Source organism: Mus caroli, chromosome 6 (assembly GCF_900094665.2).
Source record: "Mus caroli chromosome 6, CAROLI_EIJ_v1.1, whole genome shotgun sequence".
Classification (NCBI taxonomy): domain Eukaryota; kingdom Metazoa; phylum Chordata; class Mammalia; order Rodentia; family Muridae; genus Mus; species Mus caroli.
This window is the reverse complement of record NC_034575.1, coordinates 90,590,933-90,603,504: the sequence shown is the minus strand read 5'-3', so window position 1 is coordinate 90,603,504 and position 12,572 is coordinate 90,590,933. Positions and strand designations below refer to the sequence as shown.

General features: G+C 43.8%; 1 protein-coding gene across 5 annotated transcripts in view; it reads right to left on the bottom strand.

Moving 5' to 3' along the window:
• The window catches only part of Slc25a26 (solute carrier family 25 member 26), a 101,200-nt gene that overhangs the window by 61,259 nt on the left and 27,369 nt on the right, over nucleotides 1–12,572 (bottom strand). For 3 of the 5 annotated variants that reach the window (XM_021164333.1, XM_029478601.1, XM_021164334.2), the window contains exons 4-5: nucleotides 6,032–6,136; nucleotides 4,509–4,556 (exon numbers count right to left, since the gene is read on the bottom strand). The exons of the other annotated variants lie outside the window; for them this stretch is intronic. In XM_021164333.1, the coding sequence (XP_021019992.1) occupies nucleotides 4,509–4,556; nucleotides 6,032–6,136 (153 nt within the window). The remainder of the gene's footprint in view (nucleotides 1–4,508; nucleotides 4,557–6,031; nucleotides 6,137–12,572) is intronic. 5 annotated transcript variants of the gene reach the window in all.

Below are 12,572 nucleotides of genomic sequence, written 5' to 3'. Positions count from 1 at the left end.
CGCAGATAGATCCAAGTAGCTTCCGGAGGCCAGAACTTAACCTTGAGTCAATTTTAAGTCTTGGTGCCAGGGCAGACTGTATTACTACTCTAACATCTTCCAAACTACCTAAGATTTCAGTAGAACCAGTGTATGCAGCGTTCCCAGCCAAGCAGGGGAAACTGGGGAACATTACTTGCCAACTGCAGACAGCATTTGGGGGGTAGAGTTACACCTTACATGGAGGTATTTTTTACTGTTGAAGGCTTTCTTCTGGCTTTGGTTTTCTTTGAAGACAGGATCTTGCAAGATCCCTCATACAGGCTTTGAACTAGTCATCCCTCTGCCTCCAACTTTAAAGACTCTTGATTACCAAGACTACAAACTTAGTTCATGGGGGTTTTTTTGGTTTTTGTTTTGTTTTGTTTTGTTTTGTTTTGTTTTGTTTTGTTTTGTTTTTTGAGTTCATATTAAGGAAGGTGCATGACAAAAGAGATTTACATAAATCCCCTGGGTTAATTCTAAAAAAAGGGTGGATAATTCAAATAATCCAATAAACAAACGAGTTCTAACACACATTAATACATTCAGTATAACTCAAAATCAAAACCCAGGTGACATTATTTTCAGCTTATGGACAGCTAGCACCACTAGAAAGCCAGAAAACAGGGGAACTTCCATATTCTCAACAAAAATACAGACTGGAACTTCCATGACCTACAACTCTATATCGCCTGTCTAAATTACACGTTTATTTCTTTAGCCAAATTGTTCTCTGTCTTGACATATAACCTACAAGCCTGAACCATGAACAAGAGGATATATTAACAAGCAGTATTACACATTGGTGCAAAACTGTTACAGCCGCCAACAGGAGGCTGGTTAACTATATAAAGGTTCACTGTACAATCAGGCACTACACCATTGTAAAGAAAAAGAAATAGCCAAAAATATATTTGGTTAGCAAATACCATTACCATAAAACAGAGCTCAAAGGAACAAATGGATGGCTGTAGAAGGCACTCAAGAGACTATAACAACATGAAGGCCTTGGGGGAGACAGCAACAGAGGGCAGACAGCAGAAATCAGAAAGAGAATTTTAAGACAAGTCACAGGCATCCTTAAGGAGGCAGGCTTGTTGCTGGACAGGATACTGAGAGTAACTGCGACTGCAAAGTGACCATATCTCCTCTGGGGTGAGCTAGTCAATGGCTTTTCAATATCAATTTGGGCCCTCAAATTTATAGAACAGGCTGTACATTTGGCCCGCTTGGAAGTAGGGAGGTGAGGCTACACCCCTGTACAAGAAGCCAGGAGTTACTCTTTTGTTGTTCTTGGGTTTTTGTTGTTTTGTTTTGTTTTTCAAGACAGGGTTTCCCTGTGCAGCCTTGACTGTCCTGGAACTCACTCTGTAGACCTTTGAATTCAGGTATCTGCCCACCTCTGCATCGAGTGTGCTGGGATTAAAGGTGTGCCCAACATGCCCGGTTGAGTTACTCATTAAGATGGAAATTTCTATCACTGACACAGTACCAACAGTACCAGCATCCCTTCACATCTGAGCAGCAAGAGCCACAAACTGGAAATTTCTCCTCTACACCTCAAGGACACAAAGTCAGACTCTTTCTGGGGCATCTTCCATGTCTTTTCCTCCAGCCTTCTGGCAAATATGCAGCTAAGCAGAGAGGTTCCATTTATCCTCCTTGCAAGTACCCCACCTTATCAGTACTCTCTGAAAGGATCCTTCCTTGGCTGGAGATTCATATCCCCTATTCTACAGACAGACAGACAGACAGACACACACACACACACACACACACACACACATAAATACGCATGCACTCACGCACACACTCACACACGCATGCAGTTCTTTCCTGTCTTTGTTCAGGCTATTCTATCTGCTTGTTTTCTTTGACTACTTCTAACTGGCAAGCTTTTGTACATACCTGGTGGGCACATGTGTGTACCTCACATGCACATGCATACAAATGTGTGCGTGTGGAGATGAAAGATCAATATCAGATGTCTTCCTCAAGCACTTTTTACCTCATTTTTTGAACACAATCTCTCACCAAACCTGGAACTCATCCAATCAGCTAGGCTGGGTGACCAGTGAGCGCCAGGGATCTGAATAGCTCTGCTTCTCCAACCCTGGGATTATAGGCAAATGTCAACACAACCCTTTTTTTAGTGGGTGGTGAGGGATTGAAACTCAGGTACTTCACCACCTGAGCCACCTCTCCAGCCCTAAGGCTTGCTTCCATGTGACAGATGCTGAGAGGCACCCCAGGTGGGCTTCCCCAGGTATATCACCTCAGCAGGCTTTAACTGCAAGGAAGGCTTTAACTGGCAAGGAAGACTCCCCATGCACTTCCCCATCAGGGCAGAGCTATCTGCATAATGCTCAGTAGAATTTGTAGACTAAAGGCACCAGCTGAATTTAGTTTACTCCAAGTTCTTTTGAAACAGATGGCTTTTCTCTGCTTTCTTTCCCTCCCCAAGTCCTTCTATGTCACATTCCACAGCATGAGTCAAGTACCCCCAGAATTCAGTCATAGCTAATATGGTCAAGTCCATGAGAAAGATGAGAAGAGACAAGGTGAGGGAAACAGTCTAATCTGTTGACCTTGATTAGACTCAGCATAAAATTCACAGAAACTGAACTAGTTCGGATGAGCAAGAGGACAAGTCTACAACAGCTACAAGCATCAAGCATAGCACAATGCATGTGACAGTGCTAGGGAAGCCCAGAAAACACGTATCTTCCTTTAATGCATGGACCCAAACTCCAATCCCCTTCTAAACACTAGTGAGAGAAAACTATCTTAAAGGAAAAAAACCTCACACTGAACAAATACAACACATTTCCTGGTGGTTCTCAATAAAGCGTCTGTGTATTTCTTATTGAAACAATCAGACGGCTCCAGACAAAAAGATTTGATATTACTGCCAGGATAATGTAAGGCTCAAAACTCCCCATAATGCAAAAGTGTTGTTTAAAGCAGACATTTCACTTCTGATTTGTCTCACTTGGAAGAGAAGCTACATTTCCTTCAGCAGTGATTCCTCTCTCGTCCCAGCCGAGAATGTACACAGAGTAATATACCTCAAGCAAAATCAGCTCTGAAGGCGCCTTTATGAGCCTGCATAATGCTCAAGACCCCAATTAAATTGCCAACAAAGCACTGCCATTTTGAGTAAACAAAGTCATCTCAGTAAGGTCACACAATTCATAAGGACTGTAGCCAAAAAATTAATTACTAGCATGACATATGTCAAAACAAATTTTGAAAGGAGGGAACAACAGTTGTGAGCATGTGTTTTATCTCTGTCTGAAAACTAGCACTCTCTGGAATGGAAATGTATTCATTTATTCAGCCCTTTTCAGAAAAAAAAAAAAAACACGTTGATTACTTTTCTCCACGTTTCCTGCATCCAGGTATAAGATGGGCAAATCACACAGATATCGTGAGTCAGAAAGAAAGGGCAAAAGGAGACTCACACAGGTGATATTTCAGCCAGACAGCAGCAAGTAAAAACAGGCCATTCAGTCTGCCAAAAGGGGAGCTGACAAGCTCACAGCAACAAGGCTGTAGTGCAGGTTGTTAGTGGAAACCAAAGCTTTAGGCCACAGCACACACTGTCTGTCGGAGCATCCTAAGGAGACCTCCAGGAGTGCAAAACAAGAACACTTCAATACTTTATTAACTGCCCCATCATTTACACTGGAATACTCTTACAAGTTAAATGCTTCCAGCCCAGGACTGCAAGAAGAGGAAGAAGCATCAGCAAGTTCTTCCTTCTGGGTCCTGGACCAAAATTGTTTCTTACATTTCACTGTATAGACGATGAACGCTTGCTGTCTACAGCATTAGTGATGTCATTATTGAGGACCAAGTCTTGCTTTATCATCCCCTCTCCCACACAAGACCAGTATAGCATGTTAGCTGGAAGGCACAGGATGGAAGCGGCAGGCTTCTCTCCAGAGTGAGTTCCTCAGCATCGGGGGACCCAAAGCTACCTCCCTGTGGTGGGCTTCGGAGGGGTGTGGCTTTGGAGTGCTTCTTGCGTAAGTGGCTTTGCATGAACTTGTTGTTGTCAGACACTTGGTAGTTCTTCCTTACTGTTTCAGCTACAAGGCTCAGCTAGGATGACAAGGACACCAGCCCATTCAGCAAACCATCACAGGCATTCTCCTAGATGGAACAACCACGGTGCAACTCAACAGCTTCTGGGGATACCACTCTCCTGTCGACTTCTTTAAAGATTTATTTATTTATGTATATGAGTGTCTGTCTTCCTCGATGTCTGCACAATAGGAGAGGGCATCAGATCACATTAGAGATGGTTCTGAACCACCATGTGGGAATTGAACTCAGGACCTCCTAAAGAGCAACCAGTGCTCTTGACCACTGAGCCATCTCTCCAGCCCCCTCTTTTTGATTTCTTAAGCCAATTTCTCCAATATATTTCTGATACTTAAGAAATGAAATGTCGGTTCACCAGTCAACAGCCATTGGATTACCTCTCTTAAAACTGTGCTTTTATAGCCTCGGTACAGTCCTTGAATGCCCTGAAATGAACAAAAGCCAGGTGATTAAAAACTTGAAACAACAAAGATTTGTGAAGAACATTCTAGAAAGAGACTTACATGCTCTAAAATTTGAGTTCTAAGACACTCACTAGCCACAGTTTTCTGAAGTTAAACATTCTAAAGTGGCTTAAACTGTATAAGCCACAAGTTCATGATATCTCTAATAATGAAACAAGCTACATAGTATAAGTAACAGCATTTTTGTCTTTTGAAAATAATTACATTACATACATTTTCAAAATCCAGTACACAAAATGTTCATTATCCTTTAATGTTAAAAAAGACTTACTTCAGACATTTGCCGATAATCTCTCAATAAAGCATATATTGAAGATAATCCTAGTATTATATGCTTAAGCACAGCCAACAACAATGGCCTCACTCCTACAGTTGGTAACAGACCAGAAAGATGTGGGATATAGTGGCACACACCTTTCATCTCAGCACTTGGGAGGATGAGGAAAAACACTGAATACCCATAGGGGGCGACATAGGAAGCCCACCCCCTCCCCACCTCCAAAACAAAAACAAATAACTTTTTTTTAAACCTCAAATAAGATCGCTCACATTAGTTAAGGAGGGGGAGAAAAAAAGTCACTGCATGGTGGCAGAAGCCATGGCCACTCAGGAGCCCAGGTAGGAAGACTGACTAACCCCAGAAGCTGAAGGCCAACCTGAGGTAACACAATGAGGTTTTGACACCCACATCAAAGAAAAATAGAAGAGAGGCTTCTGCTAAACGCATACAAGGAAAACAGCAGCATGCCTAGGAGCCACGCATCTAGGTAGGGCAGATCCAATGATAGCCAGCACTGATCGGGAAGAGAAGGGGCATTCACTTACTGTTTGAGGCAGGGTCAATCTATCTATCCATCTATCCATTATCCATCCATCTGTCTGTCTATTTGTAGCAGGGTCTGATTATGTAGTCTTGGTTGGCCTGGAACTCACCGTGTAGACCAGGCTGACATCAAACTTACAAAGTTATCTGCTTCTGGCTCCAGAGCACCAGGATAAAGGGTGCCCCCATACCCGGGAAGCAATGACAATTTCATTGTCATATAACATTATGATGTTATGGTAATAATTTTCTGGTAATGATGATCAGCCCATTATTAATAAATACTGCTTCTCTCCCATGGGCCCTCAAATTTGAAGCAATGTTCTAAAAGAGTGTCTTTGTTCCCTCACGTGATTAGTCTGTCTGATTCTGACCCTGAGACAAATTACATTCAGGGCATATGTGGCAGTGGCACTTAATACATGACTGCTTCAAAATTAGGGGAAAACAATGAAAATAATTCATAACCAAATGAAAACTAATCCCAGAAAAGAGTTATTGTAGTTGAACATTAAACTAAAGTCCCGGAGGCTCGGGCAGTGAGCCCTCGGTGTTCTAAGATACCATCTCCCTCAGCAGAGGAAGAAGAGAGGGGACCTAAAGGCAGCCTTACCTCTTCACTTAAGATAGTCAAAAAAATCTGCAAGGTCTTTGAAGAAGCAGACACCTGTGCCCTCTGTTTAACCACTTCAGAAGGAACTCGAATCAAGCAGGCCACCTAAAATATACAAATTTAACTTTATCTGGGAAGGCAGTAGCTGTTGATAAAATTGACATCTTTTCATAAGCAAAACTAATAAGGCAAAAATCATCTCAAGGTTTAGTGCGAGGTGTCAAAAGTCTTTTGTTAACCCAAAATTCTTGAACCTTTGGGGATGCACTGTCATCAGTGCCAAAGCCCTGACCTGAACAAGTTCTTCTCGCTTCCTGACACCATGTTCCATACAACTCTCGGTGGCAGGAAGGAAATTCAACTCTATGAATCTTCAACTCATAGAACAGTATGCCACACAGCTCAACTTCTCAATCCTGTTTGACCAAGGAATAAAACAGAACAAACTTTGCTTGACTGGAAGTAACACGCCAGGGGAGAGAAGGCTGACTGTAAGCTGGCACTCCTACTCCTGCCTACCACACACCAGTCTCTGCCAACTCTCAAGCAAGCCTGGCACCTAGGCCTTGCCACCACACAACTGAGGAGTCAACACCCCAGGCAGTCTGGGACCCAGCCCCATCATTCCCAGACACTGGTCCTGACTAGCCACACTCAAACCTAGCTAGGTCAACAAATAATTGCCTAAATTGCCTTCGGTAAAGTGAAGGGGAATTAACACTAAAGGCTGCTGCGTACCGGGCGCTGCCACAAGGATCTGCGGCGGGAATCTGGCCCAGCCAGAGAGGCCAAAAAGTTGCAGCTCTCCAAGGGGGAGCTAGAGCAAAGTGGGCTACCAGGTCTCTTCCACGATCGCTGCTGGCCCAGAGTTGATGGCAGGTGGCCGGGCACAGTGGGCAGCTAGGAGCCAAAATCAGGGTCACCAAGCAGGAAGTGGCTACAGCAGGATGGAGCAGTTTCAAGCTACTAAGGTCCGGGAAAGAATTCTCTTCTCTTAGGGTGTTACAGCAACAAAACAGGCACTCTCAGGTGGTCTTTAGTGAAATAACTCGTGTACTTTATTCCTTACAGATTGGACCTTATAAACATTTTGGAGTGGGGTGGGATCTAAAGGCAGATGCTTTCTATTGGTTTGGTCTGAGATGTTAAGGATGTCTCATCTCAATGTGAAGGGGCTTCAGGGGTTGCCCCTATGTGACTGGTTGTCATAGTCCACTCCATGGAGTATAGTGGTCACGTGTTCCAGGACAGGAACGTGGTTGGGAGTAGATTTAAACACCTACCATTCTCAATGAGAAATGCCAGGGTTTCTGAATCTGCTCGGCCTTCCCAGGTTTCCCGTCTGGTCAACTGCTCCATAAAAGGCTGCCTGCCTTCTTTCAGAAATAGAAGACTAAGTAATTGTTCAAACCAGAAGGCAGGAGTGGAGAAGGGTACTCAGACACAGGGAGGAAGACATAAAAAAATCATTCAACTGTTTAAAGAGGAGGCTTGTGCTTAAGCCTCAACATAGCAGTAATCCAGACAGGCAAATGCTTTCTACATCTTGGGTTGGTGTGCAATGTTTTACATATGCACAAGGGTAATACATTCCAAACTTTAGGATATGAATATATCCTCATACGTAAAGGATGGCAAGAAAGACAGATCATCTTTCTTCAGGGACACAGATAGCCAGGCCTGGTAACACAGGTCTATAATCTCAGCTTCTGGGGTGAATAGAAGAAGAGGATCCAAAGTTCAAGGCCTCCTTGAACAACTGAGCAAGACTGCATCAAAAGACATCCTGGAGACCACCCAAGACAACACAGGCTATCATCACTGCTCTTGGTTGTCCACCAGAGCTTGACAGTTAAGAGCCTATGACTGCAGACAGCACACACATGGGTAACAAGACATGGAGAAATCAGGTTGGTGCTGACAGTTGGTGCTTCCTCCTTACTGTTTCGGCCTCACAGAGCCAACAGTGCTGTGCAGGCTGCTGGGGAGGACAGCCATCCACAGTCTCACTCAGCTGAAGCGTGTTTGTTCGAAGTATAGTCTTCGAATTACTAATCACGGATTTTAATATAACTTGGATATAACAAAAAAGGATTTTACTTTTTCCAAAACTAATAGCTCTAAGAGTTACAAAACTTTTGGTGTCAAAAACACTAGTCACAAACATTTTGGACTCTTTAGCTTCACAGCCTCTGTTATAATGGTTCAACCACACTATTTTAGTATAAAGAAGCCATAGACAATGACATGTAAATGAACAGCTTGTAAAAGTTCCAATAAAACTTTATTTACAAAAGCAACTAGCTTGCTCTTGGTATGAACACTGACAAACTCTTCCTTGGTACCCTCCTCTGTATAGCACACAGCACCGATGTATGCCTCAGTACTGAGGTGCAAGGACACAGGTGACATGATACATGTGCTGTGGAGTGGACTGACATGCATCATCATCTCTGGAAGCTCAAGATAATGATGCTCTTTCTTGACACACAATAAGAGATATGGCTCTAATGAAGGGTTCATTACTTCAAGCTACATCTCTGCCAAAATTGACATTTTTAAACAATTTTTTAAAAATCTAATTTCTGTTTCTTCACTCATCAAATATTTTAATCCCATACGTAAAAAAAAAAAAAAAATCTGCAATGGAATCCAACATCTTCCTACCCAATCTTCCTTAAACTCAGTTCAGTTCAAAAATGATTTTGAGGCAGTCAATGCACATGGCCTCCACTGTAAAGATGAATGCGGTGTGTCCCGTTAGTTGGTGTGGTGGTGCATGCCTGTAGTCTCAGAACTTGGGATCAAGAGGCATCCTCAACTCTGTATGGAGTAGGTCAGCCTGGGCTACATGAATGCTGACGAAGAAGATATAGAAGAAAGAAAACAAATGGAGGAAGAGGAAGGAGGACAGAAGCAATGTCTCAAACTCAGGACGTCTGGAACCATGGAGAAAGGGTACTGAGTCTAGGGTAATGGGGCAGTGGATGTGACCTCCAGACCCAGGGGAAACTTAGAGAACTTTCAGTTGAAGAATCTTCCAAATGAGCAGAAAGGTGCAAATGGGAAGGCAGGAAGAGGAAGTACAAGGGAAAAGGCACATGAACACAAAGAGTGCTTGAGGGACCGCCAGCCTGTGTCAACACTGTCCCTTGGCTGGCAGCCGCCCAAGCCATAACCTATTATCAATGCACCAAGTCACGGTCAGGAGGCCCAGCCACCATAATACAGAGTTTGAGCTTCATGCCATAACTTTAGAAAGTGAGAGAGTTTAAGCATCACCTGTGCCAAGACTGTGGTGCGGTAAACAGTACGGTGTGGGGGAAAGTAAGATCCAGAAACCAGCTGCACGGCAAGAGACGAGCTAAAAGGCTGCCACAAAAGTCTGATGAAAGATGCCAGGTACCAACAGGTTGGAAAAGATCTTTACCAATCCTACATCCTATAGAGGGCTAATGTCCAATATATACAAAGGACTCAAGAAGTTAGAATCCAGAAAATCAAATAATCCTATTAAAAAAATGGGGTCCAGAACTAAACAAAGAATTTTCAACCGAGGAATATCGGATGGCCTAAAGAAATGTTCAACATCCTTAATCATCAGGGAAATGCAAATCAAAACAACCCTGAGATTCCACCTCACACCAGTCAGAATGGCTAAAATCAAAAACTCAGGTGACAGCAGATGCTGGAGAGGATGTGGAGAAAGAGGAACACTCCTCCACTGCTGGTGGTATTGCAAGCTTGTACAACCACTCTGGAAGTCAGTCTGGAGGTTTCTCAGAAAATTGGACATAATACTACCTGAGGACCCAGCTATACCACTCCTGGGCATATACCCAGAAGATGCTCCAACATATAACAAGGACACATGCTCCACTATGTTCATAGCAGTCTTATTTATAATAGCCAGAAGCTAGAAAAAACCCAGATGTCCTTCAACAGAGGAATAGATACAGAAAATATGGTACATTTATACAATGGAGCACTACTCAGCTATTAAATACAATGAATTCATGAAATTCTTAGGCAAGTGGACAGAACTAGAAAATATCATCCTGAGTGAGGTAACCCAATCACAAAAGAACACACATGGTATGCACTCACTGATAAGTGGATATTAGCACAAAAGCTCCAAATAACCAAGATACAATTCACAGACCACAGGAAGCTCAAGAAGAAGGACGACCAAAGCGTGGGTGCTTCGGTCCGTCTTAAGAGAACAAAATACTCATAGGAGCAAATATGGAGACAAAGTGTGGAGCAGATACTGAAGGAAAGGCCATCCAGAGTCTATGCCACCTGGGGATTCATCCCATATACAGTCACCAAACCCAGACACTATTGTGGATGCCAAGGAGCCTGATATGGCTGTCTCCTGAGAGGCCCTGCCAGAGCCTTACAAATAGAGATGGATACTTGCAGCCAACCTTTGGACTGAGCACAGGGTCCCCAATAGAGGAGTTAGAGAAAGGACTGAAGGAGATGCAACCCCACAGGAAGAACAACAATATCAACTAACCAGTCCCCCAAGAGCTCCCAGGGACTAAGCCATCAACCAAGGAGTACACATGGCCCCAGCTGCATATGTTACAGAGGATGGCCTTGTCATGCATCAATGGGAGGAGAGGTCCTTGGTCCTATGAAGGCTTGATAGATGCCCCAGTGTAGGGGAACTGAAGGTGGGGAGGTAGTAATGGGTGGGTGGGTGGAGGAACACCCTCATAGAAGCGGGGGGGGGGGGGAAGGATGGGATAAGGGTTTTCTGGGAGGGGGGAAAACCAGGAAAGGGGATAACATTTGAAATGCAAATAAAGAAAAAATCCAATAAAAAAAATAAAAAATAAAAAATAAAAAAAGAAAGATGCCAGGAAATAAATGTGGCTTAGAGAAGAAGGGTCAGATTCAAAGAAAAAGACGGAATAAAGTCTCAGGCTTGCTTTGTTAAGACTACTCAGACTGCAGTCTATAAATTGCTCAAATAAATCCCTTACTAATGCATAGGTATATTATCAGTTCTGTTCCTTGGAGAACCCTAATACACTTAGTAAACAAGAAAAATACCACGGCTGGAACTACAGGAGCCACCAGAGGTCAGATGAGGTCTGGCACCAAAAGAACAACGCATCACCCAGAGAAAAAGCCAAGAAAGGAATCAAGACCAGGAACGGAGCCCTGAGGAGCACCACCTCCTGAGGGACAAGAAAGACAAGAACTGGTCAGTGAAATCCAGGGGCAGGAAAGCCAGCCAGCTGCAGTGTCCTGGTTGCAGTAAGAGGCTTCCCTGAGGGTTGAGATGGGGCACACAGAGAGCCAGTCTGGGTTTAGAGTGCACTGCCCTGTATGCAAGGCAGAGGCCACCCAGGCCCTGGGGCACCTACAAAGGAGCCAGGACAACTGAACTATGCCATAAGTGCAATGCACACCAGATCCAAAGCAGGCAATGTGAGGAGGCAGACTATCCCATTATGAATTCCTCTACCCTGGTTACACACCAAAATATTAATATTATGGATGTGTGGATGCAGCATGAGAATCAGCCTGTTGTTTTCCACGATTTTTAATGTGAAACTACAGGTACATTCTGTGCTGTGCTTCCAGCGGGTCTGCGAAGACAGCTTCGTTCTCATGCATAGCAGCAGTATCTAGGGATGAGGCATCAGAGTCCAGGTCAGTGTAGTGGGGCAGACCAGTAGTGGCATCTCAGCCATGCTGCTCTCGAGATCATCCTATCACCCAGACAGGCGGGCCAAGTTGAGGCTCTTCCTGTGGCCTTCCCTCCACAAGCCTTTCTAGACCTCCGTACTTCAGATCAGAGACAGTAATAACAGTGACCATAAGTGATAACTATGTCGACAAACTCACTTAGTGATGAGTTTGCCCATGAGGTGGGCAGGGGGCTTCAGACCACTACTGTGATACTCTGAGTAACCTTGTAAGCATTCCCCTGACCTCCTTCAGCTTCACTCTGCGCCTAATGATTCCACTTTCATTTCCTGACTAATGAATAAACACATGTTTATATAATTACATGCATATGACCATATGAGTGACTTTCTTTAGTTGTTCTGAAGCAGGTTTTTTTTTCATTTGTTTTTTGGTTGTTTTGTGTGTGTGTGTGTGTGTGTGTGTGTGTGTGTGTGTGTGTGTGTGTGTGTTTGGTGTTTGGTGTTTGGTTGATTGGTTGGTTTTTCAACACAGGGTTTCTCTGTATAGCCCTGGCTGTCCTGGAACTCACTTTGTAGACCAGGGTGGCCTCAAACTCAGAAATTCACCTGCCTCTGCCTTCCAAGTGCTGGGATTAAAGGCATGCGCCACCGCTGCCTGGCTGAAGCAGAAGTTTCTTATGGTATCCATTAGATACTATTTATTTGTTGTGTGTGGTATGGTATGTAGTGTAGTATCTATGTATATTTAGGCAAGCTCATATGACTTACCTATGGATGTGCATGCATGAGGCCAAAGGAGACATTGGGTCCTCTATGACTTTCATCTTATTCTGGTGGTGGTGATGGTGGTGGTGGTGGTGGTGGTGGTGGTG